Source organism: Carassius auratus, linkage group LG49B (genome assembly GCF_003368295.1).
Source record: "Carassius auratus strain Wakin linkage group LG49B, ASM336829v1, whole genome shotgun sequence".
NCBI classification, from domain to species: Eukaryota; Metazoa; Chordata; class Actinopteri; order Cypriniformes; family Cyprinidae; genus Carassius; species Carassius auratus.
Window position 1 is genome coordinate 327,476 of NC_039301.1, and position 24,527 is coordinate 352,002.

Below are 24,527 nucleotides of genomic sequence, written 5' to 3' on the forward strand. Positions count from 1 at the left end.
GAGCTCCTCGGAACATGTTTCTTTGATGTTGAGTCCTGGGAAGAATGATGATTGGCTAAGATCTCAGATGGGCGGGGTTTCGCAGCAGCCGGCCAGTGATTGGATGTTGCTGTTCTGTGCTCCTCCTCACATTAGTGTTTAATCTGTGGTTCGTGATCTTGTTTCCTCTGGTGTTTGTGAGTACTGTAAGAACGTTATCCTGAACATGGTTCATGATCTCCGTCTGTTCCTCCAGATTATCCCAGAATGCCCGGCTCGCTGGTGTGTGTGTGTGTGTGCCGCTGTGATGGTGTCGTCGGGGTTAATTGGCTCCAGCGGGGCATCAGAATGACTTCATTACATCACAGCGGGTCAGAGTTCAGCTCAGCTGTGATTGGCTGCTGTCTTGTGGCTCTCATTTGAATAAAGTTCAGAATTTCTCTAATTTTTTCCCCTGCGTCGCTCGTGAAAAATAAACTCTGTAAATTGTGTGGTTGAAAATTTGTATTTATTATAGTTGCCGTTTTAATAAATTCAGTAAATATGTGGTATTTTGAAGAACCATCGAAGGTCTTAAAAAACAAAACAAAAAGGAATAGTCACAGAAAAGCAGATTTATTTCCGCCAGTGTCGCTGACTCTTCTTCTCCACGCAGTGCATGTCAGCTAGAGTTGTGTATCTGAAGAACAGAAGAAGCCCCATTAAAGTATATCATAAGAGTCCAAACGTCGTCTTGGAGATTTCAGAGAGACTTCCACACTGTTTCCAGATGTCTGTCTCCATGGCGATCAGGCCGGGAACAGGACACGCCCCTCGTGTTTCTGTCCAGATGTTTCCGCTCGTTTCTCGAGGAGCGTCTCACCCGCTGACAGATGAATATGAGGATCGACTCTATCACAGGCTTTTATTCAGTTACATCAGGGCTGTACAACATGTTTTACACCATGACCCGGGAACATTTCCAAAACATTCTCACTGACTGGAGGGGGGAGGGGGTTATATATGTTATATAAAATTATACAAATGATTATTGTTGTTGTTGTTGTTATTAAGATAAGCTGTTCTTCTACACTGGCTAAATATTTAAATTAATAAATAAATTTATTATTATTTATTGTTATATATGTTTTTCTACACTGGTTTAATTAATAAATAAATATTAATAATAATTTTTAATTTATATATGTATGTATGTATATGCATATGTGTATGTGTGTGTGTGTGTGTGTGTGTGTGTGTGTGTGTGTATATATATATATATATATATATATATATATATATAATTGGATTATTATTATTAATGTAATAGTTCTTCTACACTGGTTTAATAAATAAATACAGATAGCAACAACAACAATAATAATAATAATAATAATATAGTAATAGAAGTAAATTTAATAAATTTTATATAAAAGAATAATTAAATAATTCACATTATGAACATGTTTTCCCAAACCTACTTTATGGTTTATATATATACGTTTTATACCATAAATGAAAATGGCCATTTATTATTATTATTTTTTTTACATTTATTTAAAATTATTTAAAATAATAGTAGTAATTTTATTGTGTAGTAGTAGTATAAAGACGAGGTGTTTTTGCACAATGGTTCATAAAATAATAATAATAAATAGTAATATTATATTAATTAACTATGAACTATTTCTTTGAAGAATTAGGATCAGATCAATCCCATCATACTCCCAGTGTTTGTGAGCCAGTAGTGTTGGGTTGTATGAGGACGGATGGGAATCATGCTGGATCTCTGCAGGACGTGGGGAAGAGTACGGCCTGTAACCCGCTGGTGGCACGTGACCGCGGTTAAACTCGTCTGATTTCTGGGTCGTATCCGAGCGGAGCCCAGCGGCAGACTGTTCAATTCCTGCGCTCGCTCGCTCGGGAGAATTACGGCCGGCGGTAAAGCTCTCGACACGCGTGTAATGAAACTCCCGCTCACCCTGTTCACGCCGTATTAATTAAATATCCATTTATGGCTCTGTATCAATTTATGGCTCATATCTGCTCGCGCCGATGCCTACAAACAGGCCTCTGACACACATTATGTCTTTATGGCGCTCGGCTTGAGATGCTGTTTGCTGGGATTGATTAGAACAGAGTGAAGCTGAAGGAGTGCAGCAGTGCATGCTGGGATGCCTCGCCGTCCTGTTGGAGAGGTGATTTGTTGCAGGGTCACGTCTCTCTAAATCGTCTAGTGTTCCCGCGCCGGCTTATAAAACACAACCCACCGCAGAATCATCTCTCCAGCTTCTGCTGAACAAGAACCGAGTCACAAACCACAAAATAATTATAAAATACATCATATTTCTAAAACATTTAATTATGTATTTAAATGTTCAACACTTTTCCACGATCCAATCATTTTCTGCAGTGCTTCTCCTTTAATATGCAGTGTTTGTGCAGATGGAGGCCAGATGTGTGTGTGTTTGCTCTTCTGCTGCTCCAGAGGTCAGAGGTCAGAGGTCAGTTTGTGACTGTCTCTGTAGGACAGAGTGTGTGTCGTCTGTTCCTGAAAGAGTCTCTTCTGCTCACCAGAGCTGCATTTATTTGATCAAAAATACCGTACAAATAGTGAAATATTATTCTGATGTAAATCATCTGTTTTCTGTTTGAATCTGTGTTAAAGTGTAATTTATGATCTTCAGAAATCATGATAATATGATGATTTACTGCTCAAGAAACATTTCTGATTATTATCAGTGTTGAACACAGAATATTTTTGTGTAAAATGTGATGCATTTTACATTTTCAGGATTCACAGATGAATATAAAGTTCAGAAGAACAGAATTAATTTGAAATAGAGAGCTTTTGTCACATTAGAACGGCACTTTTGATCACTTTACTGTGTCCTTGATGAATAAAAGTATTATTATTTTTCCATGGTTTCCTCAAGGTAATAATTGTAGAGTTGGAGTTATGATGCTGAAAATTCAGCTTTGTATCACAGGAATAAATTACAGTTTACAATATATTCAAATAGAATTTTTTTTTTTTAAATGTAATATATTTTTACTGTATTTTTGATCAAATAAAATGAATTTGATAAAATTAAATTCAGCTTTGCGCTGACCAGAAAACAAATAACATCACACAATAAATTCAAATAGAAAAGTTCATTTAAATTCTAATAATTTTCACTGTATTTTGGATCTGGTAATGTGTATTGATGTGTATTTGATTACAATAAGATATTAGATTTTATAACATATTCAAATGGAACATGGTTATTTTTAATTGTAATAACATTTCACATTTGCATCAGTCACGTTATCTTCTGTCTATCTGTACACAATAGTGAAATAAATTGTATAATTCATAATATAATTATCATTTAGTGCAATCATATTAGTAATAGAGTTGATGTTGGGATTAAAAATGATCAGATATGATTCTAGGTGTAGTGTAAAGGTGTAGTGTGTTATTGTGACGGAGAGCAGGCTTCTCTGCTGTGTCTGAATGCTCTCTGTTTTTACCGTAGTACAGAGAGAAGATCAGCACAGCTGTCTGTGAGCCGTGGAGCGCGGCCAGATCCACAGCGGCACATAAAGAGCGCTCAGAGTCCCGCTGGCCCTTACCCAGAATGCCGAGCGCAGAGAGAGCACGTGCTTTCTTCAGTCATTCAGAAGAGAGTGCTGATTGGCTGCTGGACAGATTCCCGGCCAATCAGAAACCTCCTCAGTCTACTGAGCATGAGATCACCAAGCCTTGATCAGTTTTATATACAGTTTTTTTTTTACTTTTAAAATATTAATTTATGTAAAATTATTTTTTAAAAATCTATTTTCTAGGCCTGATACCTGAATATATATATATATATATATATATATATATATATATATATATATATATATATATATATATATATATATATATATATATATATATATAAATTGTAAAAACTTTCTTTAAGGTTATTAATTTCCTGATTTGATTTGGAAGCTAATTTATAATTTATTTTTATATATAACTTTAATATTTTTCTATTTTATTTCATACATTTTTTTATTAATATATTATTAATAAGTCTTTATTTAATAGTTTATATATTGTACTTTTTTAAAATATTAAAACCAATTTTGAGTGTGTGTGTGTGTGTGTGTGTGTGTGTGTGTAAAAAAAGAAAAAAAAAAAGAAATTACGGTAATAAATCCAAACTTAAGTTGGAAGCTATGAAGTTATGTTTTTATTTTTATTTGTTATTTTTTATTTTATTTATATTTTTATAATTGTTTTTTTCATTTGTTTTATTTTATATTCTATTAACACACATTAATATATATATATATTTACTTTTAATTAGTTTAAAAAAAAAAATTCTACTTTTTATAAAAATATAATTAACAACTATTAATATAGTATTACTAATAAAACGATTTAATTGAATTGCATGAATTTTTAGTGTAGCTTGGTTTCCTTCATGCATGTTTTTCACTGAAATGCATCTTAACTCTATTAGCAGACGCTTCCCTCAGGCAACAATTGATCATTCCCTCTCTCTCTCAGAAACCCATTTCCTGCGGCCCACCTTCAGTTTACAGCCTGCTTTACATGTGAAGGTTAATCAATAAACAGAGCGAGCGCGTCCGGTACGGGACCGCCGAGACCCGCGCTAATCCCAGCACCGACAAATTGGAAAAGAAGCGCTGGATAATTCCCAACAAACATGTTCATCAGCGGCTCGCCGGGTGTGTGTGTGTGTGTGTGTGTGTTAATGATAACGCAAGGTTACATCAGTGTTTATTGCTGAAAGCCATTGATTGTGTTACTTCCACAAGAGCACTGGTGTGTTATTCACACTCAACGAGGCCGGCGAGACACAAAGCATTATGGGTCGGACAGGCTGTGTGTGGACTGGAATGATTAGTGACGCCTTCGTTAATGAAGAAGGAACTTTGTCTGCTTATCAGTGAATGAAACAGACACTCGATTCATCAGATCAGAGCAGACCCGCACTGCATCCAGCTCACATTTGAGCTTTAATTCACTCATGTTCGGCTTCATTAGGGTTGAAATGCAGAACATTCTGGAAACACTCTATTTTCCTGATTTCATTTGGAAGCCAACATGTCATTTTAATTTTTAAATGTAAATTTTTTTATTTCCTTTAAATTTTACTTTATACATTTTCATGGATACATTATTTTTAATTGTGTACTTTTTATTAATATATTCTAAACATATTAACATAAACTTTATTTAAGACATAATAATATTTATTTATTTTTCATGCAATTTGTTTTTTTTTTCGTTTTTTTTTTTTCATTTTGGGCCAATAATGATTGAGTTGCACTTTTTGCAACGTTATTTATAATAATAATAAAAAAGTAAAATAATATTAATTTTATTACTATTATTTAAACATTGATATGAACTTTAATTAATAATTTAAATATTAATATAAATTAATTTAGTTTATATATTTACATTATTTAAATTTTAAATTTTATTTTTTGACAAGAACTATTAAAATCCAGCTATATACTAAGTGATAGTATAATTTTGTTCTTTCGTTTTATACATTTAACATTTTTTTGAATAACATTTTTTAAATGATTTTTATTTCTTTTAAATGTAATTATATTTTTATCATTATATTTTTACAAAAATTGCTATTAACTTAATATTCTTAATAAAGATTATTATTTATTTGTTTTATTTATATATTTGTATTTAAAAACTCTTAAATACCAGCAATATATTGAGTGAGAATTTGTAATAATTAATGTTGGTGTTTTTTTTATTTCTTTGAGTTAAATGTTGGGAGCTCTCGTCTTGTCAGCGTTCAGTCATGTTCTGTTGATCCATTGGTTGTGTCTCTGTTGTTGATGTTAGTGATCCGTGTGATTACTGGAATCTCATTAGTGATTCCCGTTAACACGCTTTAACACCAGTCCAACAACACACTAGTGACGATCCCACCTTAAATCATGCATCTCGTTTAAATATTGAAGTGAACAAGACCTGGAAGACGCCTCTGCTGCAGCATCTTCCATTAACCCCTCATTAGCTTGAGATCCTGACATCTGCGTTTAACTGCAGCTCCATGATAACCTGGAAGAGATGTAATCTCTCTTTATTTATTTTCCCCCGCACTGAGCACTAAAAAGCATTTAGCTTGTGTTTTATGTGATTTCGGAGCTTTGCCCTTTATGGGAATGCAGCAGTCGCTTTTAAAAGCCTCTTCCTCTTAATTGCTCCTGAGAGCCACATTGTCGAGGGCAGAAACACATTTCACTGAAACAATCCCATTATTATCTGCTTTCAGAATAGTTTGCATCAATCTGTGATCGTCTTTTACCTAATGATGTTTCCTCTTTAACGCCACCAGCGGGTCAAAGGTCACCGAGCTGGCTCTGTTTATCCTCTGGTGTGATCATAGTCTTTGATTTCAGGTGCAGATCGATCTCAGTCTGAACTAGAGTAGATGCAGTCACACTGAGTGATGACTCTATTCATATTCTCTATTTACAATCCAAGGTTTCTTAATGCATGCAACATGGTATTTCCATTTTACCAGGAAAAACCATGATATAACCAGAAAGTACCATGGTATGTTGTACATGTTCCATTTAGTGTTATTTAACTATATATTTTTATTATTCTTTTCAGTTTTTACTCTAATTGCTATGTGCTTTTGTAAAATATTTTTTTTAATATTTCTAATTTTGTATTTCTAGTTTTAAGTTTTAGTAATTTTTGTATTTAAACATATTTAGTTTAGTTGCCAAAATAATTTTAATTATAATTAATAATTTCAAATTTATTCAAAAAATAATTCATAAATAAATAAATAAATAAATAATTGTCTTATTTTTTATTTTATTTTATTTTTTAAAACAAAAAATATCTAAAAAGTATTTTACACATGTACCATGCAGGTTTATTTGATTTTTGTATTGTATATTATTAATATTTTAAGTTACATTTTAATATTTCTATTTAGCTTTTAATTAATTTGGTTTAGTAATTTTACTGTTTGTTTTGTTGTTAATTAGTTTTTAATTAATTTCAGTTTTTGTAATTTTACTGTTTTTTTTATTTTTTATTTATTTTTTGTTACTCACCAAAGCAACATTTTTATTTTATTTTATTTCTATAATCAATTACGAAATATTTTTAGTTCTATTAAACGATAACAACATCAGTACCACCACGGTGTATTTCAAAGTACCATAGTATTAGCATCGACACCATCACTGTACAATGAGACCACCGCGGTACTGTTTTGCAAAGGAGTATTACTGTTGTAAATGTCCAAAAGAACATGGTATTAAGTGTGGAGCAAACGGAGTTAATGCAGCGGTGTGTTTGAGAAACTGTCAGTAAGGAGAATCAGCAGCAGATTGCAGTCGTTACTCCACGGATGAAGAGAGAAGCGTTTAGTCCGTCTAATGAGTTACACAAACAACACACAGCAGGTGTGTGTCAGACACCGCCGCTGCCAGCTCCATTATACACCGAGCGAGCGTAATTACCTTACAGCGCATTTCTCCTGGAGCCGCTTCCACTCAACATCTCCCAGAAGCTGATAGCTGATACGAGACGAGTGCATTAACTCATAATGAAGCAGGAAGGTGCGTTAACATGACTCTTCTGCTGCTTTAACTCAATTTCGCCTTGTAACTCTGTACAGTAGGCCAAACATAACAAGATCTGCCATCCCATAATTCACAGAGATCAATGCAGATGAAATGAAGGCTGATGTGATTCAGCAGCTTCTGGAGAAGCGAGAAGATACTTCAAAACTTCTAGTTTGGACTAGTGTGGACTGGATGGTTTCTGTGGGGTTCTGGGTGTTTTTTACATGGTTGCTAGGGTGTATTCATTGTTGTTAACTGGTTCTGGTAGTTGCTAAGGTGTATTGGTGGTTGTCCTGTAGTTTCTAGGGGTTTCTGGGCAGTTGCTTAGACGTTACAAATGATTGATATGTGGTTGCTAGGTTTTACTGTAGTGTAGTTGTTTCTGTGTTGTTGTTAAGGGGTTCTGTGTGGTTGCTAGGGGGTTGGTTGCTAAGGTGTATTGGTGGTTGTTGTATAGTTGCACTGAGTTTCTAGGCAGTTGCTAGGATGTTCCAGGTGATTGATGTGTGGTTGCTAGGATGTACTATACTGTAGTTGTTTCGTTGTTGTTTTTGTTGTTAAGGGGTTCTAGGTGGTTGCCAGGGTGTACCAGGTGGTTGCTATGGGATTCTGGGTGTTTCTTATGTGGTTTCTAGGTTGTACTGTACTAAAGTTATTTCCTTGTTGTTGTTGTTGTTGTTGTTAAGGGGTTCTACATGGTTGCTAAGGCGTATTGGTGGTTGTTTCAGTGTTATTGTTAAGGGGTTCTACATGGTTGCTAGCGGGTGCTGATGGTTTTGATGTGGTTATTAGTGTGGACTGGGTGGTTTCTATGGGGTTCTGGGTGTTTTTTATGTGGTTGCTAGGTTTTACTGTAGTGTAGGTGTTTCTGTGGTGTTGTTAAGGGGTTCTGTGTGGTTGCTAAGGTGTATTGGTGGTTGTTGTATAGTTTATATGAGTTTCTGGGCAGTTGCTAGGATGTTCTAGGTGATTGATGTGTGGTTGTTAGGATGTACTGTACTTCAGTTGTTTCGTTGTTGTAGTCAAGGGGTTCTAGGTGGTTGCCAGGGTGTACCAGGTGGTTGCTATGGGGTTCTGGGTGTTTCTTATGTGGTTTCTAGGGTGTACTCTACTGAGGTTATTTCCATGTTGTTATTGTTAAGGGGTTCTACAAGGTTGCTAAGGTGTTTTGGTGGTTTCTATGAGATTCTGGATGTTCCAGATGATTGATGTGTGGTTGCTAGGGTGTACTGTACTGTAGTTGTTTCTATGTTGTTATTATTAAGGGGTTCTAGGTCTGCTAGACCATTAAACAGGTGACGAATCCCATAGAACAGGAGATCACAGTCACTGTTCTCACTCCAGACTGCACAAAAATACCCTGGCAACCACCCAGTGCACCCTGGCAACCACCTAGAACCCCTTAGCAACAACATTTAAACAACAACATTAAAGCACACCCTAGCAACCACATATCAATAATCATCATCAGATTCCAAAAACTAAGTACTTGTACTTAGATTATATTGCATTGTGAAATACTTGTAGTCAGACTACAGTTATTTTTATAGATTACATATTAGTCACACAATGGCAGGAACTTATTCATAATGTATTCCAATGACAAAAGTAGTCAATACATTACCTAATAAACATGATCCAACAGATTACATTACTAACTACAATTTTGTACTAACTACAGTGTTATTTTTAATCAGTAATGCATTAAGTAATCTATTTTTTTCCATGTTCATTATGGGATCTGTTTTTATACATTTCTCTCTGTCAGATGTTTGGATTTTTAAAGTATGGAAGCCTGTTTCTTACAATGTTTTATCTCCCAATCCGTATTTGTGTGATAGAAACTCACAATTTCGAGAGATAAAGTCAGATGTGTGAGATTAAAAACTTGTGTTGTTATTCAGTGGAGGAAGAAGCAGACTTCCAGAGTAAAGTGTTTGTGCACGAGTTGCTCTGATGATATTTAGTCTAATGAATGAAATTCAGATGGTTATTAATTTGTTTTTGTTGTCACTGTATTACGAGAGCGCTGGTATTTTCAGGAAGGTTTTTATCCGGTGTCTGTTAGCAGTCTTCTGTCATTCATCTCAGACAAACGTCTCTAGTTTAAATGAAATTTGAGATATATGAATGAATGTCGTATGGGTTTGAGATGACAGGAGGTTGAGGGAATGATGACAGAATGGTTTTTGGCTGAACGATCCCTTTATTAAACATTCAATCTTTCAGTTTGTCCTCCTCGCTCCTCCAGGCTGTGGTTTCTGCAGATATTAGTGTGTGTGTGTGAACGAGTGAATGATGGGGTTTCTCTCCCCGGGCTGTGAGAGATCAGGAGTGAATCTGACACTCAACCTGCGATCTCGACGTGACACACGGGAAACACACGAGACAAGACCAAACACGCGTGTGTTTCAGTGATAACACAGACACGGCTCTGCGTGTGAAGTGTGTGTGTAATTATACAGTATATACAGCTGTCCGGGCAGGTACGGACTGGGAAAGTTTGGCAGGATTTGGGAAACAAAGATCTTACGGATCTGTGTTTGAAGTTTTATCGTGTATTAAAGTATATTTATTTTAAAATTAAAGAAGATTTTGAAAGTAAGCTCATCAGAATGAGGTTTCGTAGCTGGAGCTCATGCTGCCTTCAAGTGCCTCTGGGAAATTCATTCTTAATGAGTTCAGGAATCATAATTACTAACCCTAAAGAAGTTTAACGACTTATTTTGATCAACACTAATTAGTTCCACCATGATATTTTTAATTGACAAGCTTCCAACAAGAAAATGGTGGATGATGCTCTGATGCTCCGCTCATGAATCTGATTCTCAGACATCAGACTGAACTTCTAATGTGCTGAAACAGAGGCTTTTAACCCAAACACACAGACGTTCAGAACCCTCACAGGTGTGTTATCGATCTATCTGCTCTTCACACGCTTCGACCCACTTCTGATCACTAACTGTGCACCACTGTGCTTTATAGGGCTGTGCGATATGGACAATTTTTTTTTAAATTTTACTCACGATTTTGACACACAGACATTCTTTACAATCATAAATGCATTGAAATTTATGAATTGGAAACATATAAAAAAAAAAACAATTAGAGTTTTAAAAAAAAATGTTGTAACATGTCTCTACAACAGAAATAAGTCAAAATAATCACCAAGTAAAGGTGTGTCAATATGTCTAGACGTATGGCAAAAATATATATGTATATTTATATATTTGCCATGCATTGGTCATAGAGCACATTGTAGCAGTTTCTGACCTTTCCTGTTCACATCTTTTGCATCTTTTACCGCATGCAGTGTGAACGCTCTGCTCCATTAACATGGGCTCTAAAAAAAATACACACCACGGACGGAGTGTGTGAACCTGGAGTTACATAGACCAGTGCCCGGTCTGCTGTTCTCACGCTCCATTTAGGTGCGCTGCATTCTGATTGGTTCAGATAGCATATTGCAGGAGGTCGGGCTGCAGAAAACGTGCTATAAACGATTTTGTGGGTCTACTGTCACCAAATCATTCTGTATCTTCTTTCCACTCGGAATCGAATGCTAACATGCATCTGTTTCAGAAGCATGTGGACTTTCATGCAACATTTTGGTGTGAAAGTCTGATTGTGAAGGAGCGCGTACAGGATTTAGTGTTGAGCTAGTATTGTGTTCTGCACGCACGCTCACAGATGTGAGGTTATGGAGAGCTGATGCATACAGTGTTGTGTGTGTGTCAGCAGATTCAGTAATGAGCTCATCGTGACAGTAGAGTCACCACCTCAGAGTTCAGACCTGCTGCATGAAAAACAACACATCTGCTCCAGTTCGTCCGGTGTAAATGAGGGTTAAATGAGCTTCAGTCGCTCTGGACAAACACACGGCTCTCAAGTCGACATCTGCTTTCTGTCGAGAGCTGCTCTGATGTGACAGAACAGAAGCTACTCATTAACCCTTTCGCTTCACACACCTCATGCTGAACTGTTACACACATGGACACACTAAGAGGAAGTGATGCGTTTGTCCAGGGACTGCACTCGGCTCGTCAGTATTACGTCACTTCCTGTGAACACAAACCGGCGCTGACACACTCGACACATGATGAGTGTTTGTGGGGTGGATAATAATGTCAGGAAGATGATTTATTCTGAATATTTGAGCAATGGAACTAAAACTAAAACCATAAAAACATTTTTGTTACTTGACATAAAATAAATGTTAACCAAAGTAATAAAAAAAAAACATATAAATTGAATTGATGTTTTACGTCAGGTAACAGCATTAAAGAAAATACTAGATACTTAAAAACTTGACTTAAAAAAGGACATTTTATTTAGATTTTTTTAACTTTGGCAACTAACTGGAATAAAATAATTAATAATTTTTGTAATATTTTATTTTATTCAAGTTGATGTTTATTTTGTGTTATGTAACAAAAAAAATTGTTTTTAGTTTAGTTTTTTAATACTTAGTAAAAATTTGTTTAATATTGCCATGGCATCTAATTGAAATAAAATACTTGTTTGCGTGTGTATATATATATATATATATATGTACAAATTTATAGTTTTCGTTTTTGCACTTCGACTTAAATGTTCCTTTAAAGTTAAAGTGCTGAAAGAAAAAGTAAAACTGAAATAAAATTTATGAAAAATATATAGACGTATAAAAAATACAATTGACACAGCAAAATTACAAACATTTTAACTAAAATTATGTCAAATATATAAATAACAAATTTAAATGGTCAATATTATTAAAACTTTAAAATAAAATTCAAATCTAATATATATATTAATTTAAATGGTTGATTTTTTTTAACTATTAAACTATGATTGAGTTTAAACTAATTGAAAGGTTGTAGATTAAAATTCTATCACCATTGCCCACTTGAGCATCCTATGCTTTCTTGATTGATTTAGTGATCAATGTTATAATTTACAGCGAGGAAAATTCACATATGTATAAATGGACGTTTCTGATTAGTTTGCACTGTTGCGTGTGGTATTTTCAGCTTGTAATGTTTGTGATTTCCTGTCGTCAGGTTCAGCGGTCATGATGGTGAACACCTCGGGACGGTCGTCCGGTCAGCGAGCGCAGCTCTACATGCCGCAGTTCAAAGAGAACGACACCCACTGCGTCATATTCCAGTATTACGCCACCGGTCGAGAGGGGTCCAGTCCCGGTCAGCTGCTCATCTACGTCAAGGAGAACAGTAATCCTCTGGGCTTCGCTGTGTGGAACTCATCCGAACCTTCCTTACAGAAGTGGCAGCAGGTGGAGCTGGCCATCAGCACCTTCTGGCCCAATTTCTACCAGGTGAGAATGTGTTCATTCCACAGCAAATTCTGTCATCAAACACTGCGGCCCACCTCATTAATTAATTCAGTCTTCTGTTGCACTTGACACAAACCTACAAAGTGGCTCATGTTCAACTCAACACCTGCTGCTCCATGCACTGCCACCGCCTTAATTAATAGAGGAAGTTATGTTAATTTTCAATTAAATGCTTTTCCATCGGCCTCACAAATGAGTTTGTTTTGAAGACAGTCATTTGGTTTGTTCCTGAGTGAATCATCGTTTTGTTCCAATTGGTTCAGTGAATGATTCAATGACTCAAATCATAGACAGTAATTTGGTTTGCTTCCAAATGATTCACTGTTGAGTTCTATGATTGGTTCAGTGAATGATTCAATGACTCACACATATAGACAGTAACTTGGTTTGCTTCTGAATGATTCACTGTTGTGTTCTATGATTGGTTCAGTGAATGATTCAATGACTCAAATCATAGACAGTAATCTGGTTTGCTTCCAAATGATTCACTGTTGAGTTCTATGATTGGTTCAGTGAATGATTCAATGACTCACACATATAGACAGTAACTTGGTTTGCTTCTGAATGATTCACTGTTGTGTTCTAATGGGTTCAGTGAATGATTCAATGACTCATTTATTCATAAAGAGTAATTTGGTTTGTTTCCAAATGATTCACTGTTGAGTTCTATGATTGGTTCAGTGAATGATTCAATGACTCACACATATAGACAGTAACTTGGTTTGCTTCTGAATGATTCACTGTTGTGTTCTAATGGGTTCAGTGAATGATTCAATGACTCATTTATTCATAAAGAGTAATTTGGTTTGTTGTATTTTATTCTTATCCATTAACATTTTTTTTATTTACTTAAAGTATCTAGATTCTGAGTCAGTATTTAATTTAAAAGCAAATTGCCATTATTTTGAAACCAGTTTCCCAAACACTTCTTCTGCTCTGTGCTCCTTCAACTTGAAACTGAGAGTTTTGATCGCACGCTTCACTCTCTTGTCAAATCAAAGCACAGCATCGTTGAGATCTCTTGTGAAACTCAGGAGCAGACTCATGCGAGACTCCTGAGCTCTTTTTCTCAGGAGAAACAGCTGAGAAACAGTAGAGACTCTCAGTGTTGAATCTGATGTGTGATTTCTCTTCCATTGGGAGCACACTTCATGTTTTTATCATCAGCATCAGCGTCCTCACACTAACAAATAACCCTGATGCTCAGACACGCTCGTCAAACATGTGGCTCTCCCGCGAGAGACTGCTGGACAACTGACAACAAAAGCATCCAGAAGTCCTCAGAGAAATGAGCAGCATCTGCCGAGAGACAAGAACCGCATCTCCATCCTCACACGACACGCACTTAATTGCTGAGAAATGCCAATGTGACTTTTTAATACAAGCAGAGATTAACAATGCAATCTCCAATTCTTCTGGGCTGTGGCTAATTAGCGATGCTAGGCTAATTGCAGGTTTGTGTAATTGCACTGTATCTTAAGAGTTTGTCAAGATGAAACCACCTGGTACAGGAAAAATTCTCCGCTCTCTTACTTTGTAATTACAGGGTTTGTGTTTTATCTCCTGTTGGGCTTTTCTTCTAGTGCACAACGACTAATTGCATCACGCTCATTGACAGCATAGATTGAGCATGTGAATTGTGTCGGTCTCGTCCTGCCGTGACCTTTTCATGCTGGATATTTTTAATGCACAGGTGAGATGGAGGATGCACACATGACCTCTGACCTCTGCTTTGTTCCTGCGGAGCGGAAGACCGCGAGAAACTGTGTTTAATGCTGATTGACAAACAGATGCGGCTTGAGTCTTTTGAAAAACGACTCTCAAATAAACACGAGAACAATGGGGATCACACTCATACGCTGAAGATAAATGCTATTCGTTTTCTAAACGGTGTTTGAGTTGCAATCATTAACATCGTGTGTCATTTGGTGCTCTGATGGGCGTAACCGAAAGGTCGTTTGCATCCAAAACCCACTGAAACAAACTAAACTTTTACATGAGATTAATTATGTAATTAGAAAAGAATTGAGATCAGGTTCTTCTTGTCTGTTTTATTCAGAAAGTTGGCAGAAAGTTTTCATTTTAGCCACAATATTCATCAGATCAAAATAAAAGAAAAGCATATTAAAAATATGAATCTCAGATATTCCTGTACAGACTGAAACTATTGTTGTATTTGTTAACATACTTCATTTTATGTTTATAAATTGATCCAGTAAAACAGACCGTGCATTTGGTCTTAAAGTGACAGCAACCTAATTATCCTGCTTAATGAAAAAACAAACGAGCAAACAACAAATACAAATATCATTGTATATTTAATTCAATTTGCTTTTCATTTGATTATTTAATTTCTATTTTTACCTGAACCTACCTGAAAACCTAATCTCATATCTCATCAAAAATGAAAATATAATGTATAATTTTAAATAGGTTTTATGTCATAATAAACATCATGGTACATAACTATGATAATATGTAATATTTTAGATTCAGGAAATTATCATGGTGATATCATCTGATATGTTTTTGGTCTTGTCCAATGGAAAAAAAGAGGAAAAGCTTATATCGTATTACATGCAGGCAGTGTTGATGATACTGCAGAATCATTGTGTGATTTCTGTAGACGTCTGTGTTTTTCATCAGAATCAGATTTGCAAACCCTCATGCGTTTAGTATTCAGTAAGTGCAGTATTGTGTTATGTTTGGTCTGTGATGATGTCAGGACTTTTGGCCCTGTTAAGCACTGGAGCGTCTCTGGAGCTCCTGCTGTGTCTTCAGCTCTGGCACAGGCACAAGATCCTCCACGCACAATATGAGGAGGAGGAGAACATGACAGGAGGAGCACACTGCCGCAGGGCTGCCTGATGTCAGCGTTCATGTAATCTGAGCGTTTGGCTTTAACCTGTTGTTTCCCGTGTGATCAGAGAAACGCTTACTGGTGCTCCAAACGACAGACGACTCGACATGCAAACTCAGTCCCATCACTTCCTGTAAGAATCACAGGCCTATATGGATCTGCACCAACAATTTCCTGATACTTATTTTGACTTTAGCTAAAAACTTTAAGCACCCCATGAAGTCTAAAACAAATTTAACAAATGTAATATTTGCAGTTCCCAACATATATTTGATTACGTTGTTACACTACACAGATTTCTGTCTAATAATATGCTTCCTAGATTGATAAAGCTTTTCTTCTTTCTTTAATACTAACTAGCAATGGAAAGTAGCAAAACACAACTGGGATATAAACTAAAGCCTGTTTGCTTTTTAAAATAAAAGTCACAACTTTTTGATATTGCATTTTATTTGGAGACACTACAGGCAAATACTGCATGTTTTTAAGGATAAAGAGTTATATAATTTAGTATGAATGATATGAACAAACCCCTCAGTAAAAGTCTTCAGAATATAGATAGGAATAAAACTATAAGTTTTAGTGTATGCAAGTTCTGCTGAAGTGGAGATAAAAATTCACGGCCTTTAAAAATATATACATTTTCGCTGTGTTTTGAGAAATAAAATCCCCTATAAACCAGGTTGAATGACATTTGAACAAACCCCTCAGTAAAGACCTTCAGAATGTAGAGAGGAATAAAATTGTAAGTTTTTGTGTTTGTAAGTGCTGCTGAAGTGAAGATAAAACTCGAAGCTTTTAAAAAGTATGCATTTTAACCATATTCTTTTTAAATAAACTGACATATAATACCAGTGTGAATGATTATATGAACAAACCCTTCAGTAAAAACCTTCAGAATATAGATTGGAATAACACTCTCAAATTTTAATGTACATAAGTGCTGCTGAAGTGGAGATAAAAACTCACAGCCATTAAAAATATGCATTTTCGCTGTGTTTTTAGAAATAAAATCTCATATAAACCAATGTGAATGATATATGAACAAACCCCTCATTAAAAACCTTCAGAATATAGAGAGGAATAAAACTTTAAGATTTGTTGTTTGTAAGTGTTGCTGAAGTGGAGATAAACCTCGCAGCTTTTAAAAAGTATGCATTTTCATCATGTTTTCAGAAACAAAATGCTGTATAAATCAGCGTGAATGATATATGAACAAACCCCTCAGTAAAAACCTACAGAATATAGAGAGGAATAAAACTCTAAGTTTTGGTGTGTGTAAGTGCTGCTGAAGTGGAGATAAAAATTCACAGCCTTTAAAAATAATGCAATTTCGCTGTGTTTTTAGAAATAAAATCTCATATAAACTAATGTGAATGATATATGAACAAACCCCTCAGTAAAAACCTTCAGAATATGGATGGGAATAAAACTGTATGTTTTGGTGTATGTAAGTGCTGATGAAGTGGAGAAAAAAATTCAAAGTCTTTAAAAATATGCATTTTTGCTGTGTTTTTAGAAATAAAATCTCATATAAACCAGTGTAAATGATATTTAAACAAACCCCTCAGTAAAAACCTTCAGAATATAGAGAGGAATAAAACTCTAAGTTTTGTTGTTTGTAAGAGCTGCTGAAGTGGAGATAAAACTTGCAGCTTTTAAAAAGTATGCATTTTCATCATGTTTTCAGAAACAAAATGCTGTATAAATCAGTGTGAATGATATATGAACAAACCCTTCAGTAAAAACCTTCAGAATATAGAGAGGAATAAAACTCTAAGTTTTGGTGTGTGTAAAAGCTGCTGAAGTGGAGATAAAACTTTTAGATATTGTATTGGAATTTAAATCTACAGACGTAAATGGACAAAATGCATTAAAATTAGCACTTAAATGTGTGTGCTTTCCACTAGTCTGAAAGAAGACATATAGAATCAAAACTGACCAGAGCATGAAAACACACTTGTTTTGCCTCTGAAGTGTCTCGTTTTAAATTCTGTTATGAATCTCTGAAAATGATGTTTTTGGAAGGTTCTTCTCCGCCTGACTCTCTGTCTCTGTGTCTCTGGTTTCAGCTGGTGTTTGAGGTGGTGGCGTCTGGTGAACGGGGTCTGCTGGCCATCAGAGGAATCTCACGTCAGGGCCATCAGTGCAGTAAGTGTCATGAGACATGAACATTAGGGTCACAGGGCTTCACTATCTGCTGCTGCCACACAGAACCGACGACAGACACGCTTCCTTTGAAAGCAGATTAAAGAACAGAGTCACCAAACACTGCAATCCCACAATCCCCTCTGCTCTCTGTGTTCCTCTGTGAGCTCAGATGATCACAAACACTTATCACTCGCCAGTGTGAGTCACTTTCACCCGTTTGGTAGTCACTCGTTTTTATTTCGCTACTTTCTTCCTTTTTAGCTGATGCCTCTGAGGTTGTGTGGGTTAGTTAATGTTAACTAAAGCTGCTGTAGGTGATTCATCCGGTCTAACATTTCAAAATCATTATTTACTCTTCTTCACGCTGTTCTAAACCTCTGGGACTTTCTTCTGTTCATGTTTCCCATGTATTTACAAGAAACTAAAGCTTTAGAAAGACACTAAAACCCATTGAAGTATCATCACCCATAAGACTTGTGCTCTGTATTGACGCTTTGAGTTATTTGAGAAATATGATGCTTTGAGTTAGAAAAATTAATGTTAATATTATTTGTTATGTACTTATAGATCATTTATTAATTATTATAAATATATATGTATTTATATTTTGAATTAATTTTATTTTAAATTTTTATGTTTTTATTTTAGTTTTTTTTTTTGTTATTCATGTGTGCTTTTTGTAATTTTTTTAAATTATTATTATATAATAAATTAGATTTGTATTGCACCTTTACATTATAATAAAGCCCTCTACTGAAAACCAGCAAATAATTAATATAATTTAGAATGATAATAAAAGAAGACAAAAATGTATGGACATATTGAATGTAAATGCATAGGAAAATATGTCAGTTCAAACCAAATAATAATTCAAGACAGCATAATACATAGGAAAAAAAAGTTAAAGCCAGAGTAAAGCTACTTAGGGATATATATTTAAATTATATATATATATGTGTGTGTGTGTGTGTGTGTCCCATAGGTTTGGGTTTTTACTTTAGGTTTTTAAATGTATTTTTCAGTTTTCAGTATATTTTAATTGGAGTTATTTTAGTACTTTAAACTTTACTGGTTCCTTAAATGCAGAAGCTCCACTGGTGCTTTTGTAAGGATCAGTTTCCATAAACAGCAGTTGATCGTGACAGATATGAAGTCATACAGCATCATGATCTTATAATTAATAATCGTTTTTAAATGTCTTGTATAACGTGGTTCATCAGCTGATAAATGAAAGCACATTTGGTTTTCAGTGATGTTTCTGTGAGCGTCTGATGTTTGACCTTCACTCTTTCACCTGCTCATCCATCTCTCCTCGTCTGTTATTCATCACTCTTAGTCGTTCTCTCCATCTCTCTTCCCTCGTTTGTTCTCAAACTCCGGTTTCATGTGAAATCACATTATTCCCAAGTAAATGCATCATGTTTGTTTCTTGTTTCTCTTTTTTTTGTATCATATTGGATTTTTGTTTTCAGATTTTTTTTTAATGATTATTTTATTACTAGAATTGTAGGTTAATTTTAATTTTAAAAATCTATTTTTGATTTTAATTTTAGGTTTTATTCTTTTAACCTTTGTTTTAAAATTGATTCAATTTTGGTTCTTCTTTTAGTATTTATTTATTTCCACGTGGTGATCCAGTTAAATACACTAGTGTTAATTAATACTCTTTTTAATTTTAGTTTAATTTTAAGTAATTGTAATATTTTAGGTTTAATTTTAATTAAAATCTTTTTTTTCTGTTTTTAGGTTTTAATTTATTATTTAATAATGTATTTAGATATAATTTATTTTTAAGTTATAGTTCATTTTTTGTATCTATAATAAATCAATAAAGAAAAAAAAACCTGCTCATGCAACATTTCTTATTTCTGTTAGTTTCATCTAATATTGATACTTTATTTCATCTCTCCTTCTGCTGGTTCTCTCTCTGGTGTTTCTGGGTTCTGGGGCTGATGGCTGTTTTCTCATTCAGTCTGATGTGTTTCGTGTCTCTCTGACCTTTCCTCGTGAGTTTCTCAAAGTGCTGCGTCTGGAAAACTCAGCGGTTGATCCTGTAATATCCTGATGGAAATGTGCTGAGTGAACGTGTGCGGATTCATTTTATGACTGATTCACTGCAGTTTCACAGGTGTCTGGAGGAGTCATCTGAGTTGAATCACTGAATGAAGCATCATGTTGTCAGTTGTGGCTCACTGATTCTCTCTCTCTGTCAGTCAACACGCCTCACTTCCTGCACATTAAGAGCGTGGAGGTCAACGCCAGACAGACGGCCACCTTCCAGTGCACTATTAACGGTCAGCCCAAAGACCACGTCCACTACAAGCTCTGGCTGCAGGTAACTCCATCAGCAGAGCGTCTGTGTTTGAGTGTCTTCATTTAGGATTAGTTCATTGTCATGTCATTTTCTTTTCTTTTCAGTTCAGTTTTTTTTTTTTTTTTAGTTTAGTTCAGTTTTTTGTTTTTTTTTGTTAAAAGATTTTATTTGGTTTTAGTTCAGTTTTAGGATTAAATTTATTTTCAGTTAGCTTCAAAATTATTTTCATTTAGTTTTAATTTAATTTAATTTTATTTTTTCATCTATTTTATTTTATTTTAACTTTAAAATTAGTTGTTTTCATTCAGTTTAAATTAAAAAAAAATTTTTTTTAATCTATTTTATTTTATTTTATTTTTTATTTTCACGTCATATGTCATATATGATATAATATCATATATTATTTTAGCTTTAACACTGCAGTTCCGTCCATATTAACTCTTGCTTTTTTATTGGATTTTATTTTTTATTAATTTACAGTTTGTAATTTAATTTTCAAATTTAATTTAGTAATTTTAGTAATTCAGTTAGTTGCCAAGGCAGGATCTGTAATTTTTGTTTAGTTACTTATAGTAATAATCCATAAGGTCTGATTGAACACGAACACACACACACACACACACACACTGTTCTGTTGGTTATTCTAGATAAGTGAATTACAGTCAGTGTTCAGAGCTGTATCTATTTCTCCAGTAAACACTGATGTTGAAGCGAGCTGTATCTGGAGATTTCAGCTGAATAACTGGCTGTGTTTTTGTGACTGGTCGTGCTCTTGTTTGTGTGTGACTCTCAGGGCATCAGAGGACGAGCGGCTCCTATGAAGGACACCAAACCCGTCAACTCCAGACGCTACACCGCCACCTTCGACATCGTCAACACCACCAAAGACGACTCGGGCCGCTTCCGCTGCATCGTGCGCTCCGAGAGAGGGGTCGGCGTGTCCAGTTACGGAGATCTGGTGGTCAAACGTGAGTTTTCATGAGCGCTCGTGATGGAGATCGCTCATAATTCTCTGGAGGTGGAGTCATATCCGGCTCACGTTCAGTCAGATGTCTTTATACGCTGGTCTCCACAGACCATAATATCAACAGCTTCCTCCGTGGAAATGAAGCGGCACAAATATCAAAGTCTACATTTCTTCCAATTGCTATTTTTGTCTTTGCAAAGAAAATGAGAAGAAAAAAAAGCAATTACTAAAGAAAAGAAAGTTGCATAAGTTCAGTCGTTTAGTTCCAATAGAAGCTCTTTTTGTAGTCTAGAGGATGTTATGATGTTATAACGGGTTAATGAAGAAAATCATGCAGCCTAAAATATCTTTTTTACTGTAAATGCAAAAGAAGAAGATCTAATTCTGGCTCTGTTTATCCGTGTGTTTGTTAGCGGAAGGTTCCTCTCCTCCATCGCATCTCTCTCTCTGATTATTAGCCCAAATTGGCTCAGAAAATCGTATTATTTTACATTCTGCCCCTTTAGATTAAACATCGGCCTGTCAGGCGGCGTGAAACACGTTTGGTAGGAGACTCTCATTCTCGTGTGTGTGTGTGTGTGTGTGTGTGTGTGTGTGTGTGAGCGGCCAAGGGCAGCGAGGGGCGTCACAACGCTCTGTTTCCTCCAGGAGAAAGACGCCCGCAGGTTAACAAGACTGACCTGCGTCCTGTGACAGCACAATGAGAGTCATAAATCATTTACAGCATGCTTCCTTTCTCTGCACACACTCACACACACACACTCACACACACACACACACTCACACACACACACACACACACACACACACACACACACACACACACACACACCCACACACACACACACTCAAGTCTGCTGCAGTGCCAGAATGAACTTCTGCCAATGAATTAACCACCGAAAATACACCTTACTGGCCTCAAATGTGTTCTTTTTGCCAGTAGTGTTATAAAATATATATATATATATATATATATATATATATATTTATATTGGTAATATATATATATATATATATATATATATATATATATATATATATATATATATATATATATATATATATATATATATATATATATATATATATATATATATATATATATTAGGGCTGTCAAAAATAGCGCGTTAACAAAGTTAATTAGTTGTTTGTCGTTAATTACGTCAAATTTTTTAACGCATTTCACGCATGCGCAGTGTGACAAATTATTTAGGTCAGGAAAGTCTCGTCGATCTCTGAATTCTCAAGATAGTAAAAAACAGCGGCGAGCGCCGCGAAGAAAACACAGAAGTAGCTTAAGGTTTTACCCCAGTTACTCTCAAATACATTCATGCCAAGCTCGATAAACAGAGACGACTTTGGTAGTTGATACGCTGGAGCTTCTTCCTGTTATAGCGTCCTGTGTTTCACACTGCGCATGCGCAGAACGCTACATGCAATGCAGCGAAAATTACAGCTGTTTGGAAAAGCATATGCATTTTTACTTGGTTTTGCTGGCACTTGAAGCCTTCAGAACGTGAAAATATCGATCCTAAAGTATTGTGGCAGAGCAAATGAACACCTCCCAAAAACAAGAGTGCATATGCAGAGGGCGCATGTTTGTGTTTCTGAGTTCATTCTTTCGAGTTTCTCTATGCATAATTTCATAGATATGTGGCTATATTTAACCACTGGTTCACCTAAAACTCTTACACTATCTGTAGTTAAATGGCATGGTTTGATATAGTGCTCAGGTAAAATTGATCTAAGTAAATGTTAAACTTTTGAAATTCAGAAAAAAAAGAACCACATATTGATGAATCAATACATGAAAATTATGTATCTGTGTCCTGTTATTTATCTTTATGTACGCATTTCAGAAAAAAAAAAATGGTTAGGATTCAGGTGTAATTGCAAATAGTGATTAATCCTGATTAATCCACTGAAAATTCTGATTAATTTGATAAAAAATTTTAATCATTTGACAGCCCTAATATATATATATATATTTTGTTTCAGTTTGTTTGTTCAAACTTTCTAAAAATGTTTTATAATATATTTTTTGTGTTTTATAGTAATGTTTTATATTTATGAATATGTATTTTAATATTTTGGATTTTAAGTATATTTTTATTGTAATTATATATAAATTATTATTATATTTATAATACTGTTAAACATACAGTGTATGTTTTAAATTTATGGATATATTTAGATTATATTTGATTTTAAATGTATAATTTTATTTAAAATATTATAATATTATATTTTATATAATATATTTTATGGATATACATTTTATATTTATATATAAATATTTAAATTTTTATAGATTTTATATATATATATATATATATATATATATATATATATATATATATACTATGTCAGTTTTAAAGTTTTCTACATATATTGTTATCTTCTAATATTTCAGGATCTAAAGATGTTATTTGAGCGTTCTCTTCGGTGTATGGTGTGCTACTGTAGTTTGAGATTCTGTGTGTGACGGACAGTGAAAGAAGGAAAACACGAGCGAGGGGAAGTTGTGTGATGTTCGACCTTCTGAGGAGGAAGCTGGCCTGCAGACAGCGAGTGTGTGATGAGTTCAGGTCTCTGTCACGTCACATTAGCTCAGATTCACTCGGTCCGGCCCCAAACCTGCAGAAAGCCCAGAACCTCCTGATGACAGAGTGTGTCAGAGACGGCTCAGGGTGCAGCCCAACAGACCGCATGAGTGTGTGTGTGTGTGTGTGAGCGGCAGGTGCACAAACACACACTCGCAGGCAGCGGAGCACTGACCTCTGACCTCTGGTGATCGAAGGGTTTCTGTACTCTCACTGGTGTCACATGGTCTTCTGATTCTGATGATGAGACACTTTTAGTTCCTCTGAACAAGTGTTTTAAAGGGTCGTGTGTGTTGTTTCATGATTTTACACTTTTACTCGAGTCAAGTACTAACTCTGTTTCTCATCAGAGAGTTGCAGAAGTAAGAAACTGTATAGAATTTCTCCTGCTTTTGGAAAAAAGTGCATACGTTTACAATTTTAGACTGCAGAGTAAGTTTTGACAGCTTAAAATATTTATTACTGGCCATAACTGTATTTCAGTATTTGTACTGTTTTTTTGATAATGGAAATATTTAACTTTTTTTTTTTTTAAGTTAACATGGCATTTACAGATGTTCAGAACATTGTATTTATTTATTTTACTGTAGAGGAATTTTAATGGTAAATTTACAATAAAAAAATAAAATACACAATTTATTTTATTTTTTTAACCAGCACTTTTTATTAATAAATATATTTTCATTCTGAGAATCACATTTTTCATCTGTTTTTTT

General features: G+C 34.9%; 1 protein-coding gene across 16 annotated transcripts in view; it reads left to right on the forward strand.

Moving 5' to 3' along the window:
• LOC113068748 (receptor-type tyrosine-protein phosphatase mu-like) overlaps positions 1-24,527 on the forward strand; it is a 156,291-nt gene that overhangs the window by 38,136 nt on the left and 93,628 nt on the right. For all 16 annotated transcript variants that reach the window (XM_026241593.1, XM_026241596.1, XM_026241599.1 and 13 more), the window contains exons 3-6: positions 12,624-12,898; positions 17,849-17,927; positions 20,141-20,262; positions 21,035-21,209. In XM_026241593.1, the coding sequence (XP_026097378.1) occupies positions 12,624-12,898; positions 17,849-17,927; positions 20,141-20,262; positions 21,035-21,209 (651 nt within the window). The remainder of the gene's footprint in view (positions 1-12,623; positions 12,899-17,848; positions 17,928-20,140; positions 20,263-21,034; positions 21,210-24,527) is intronic.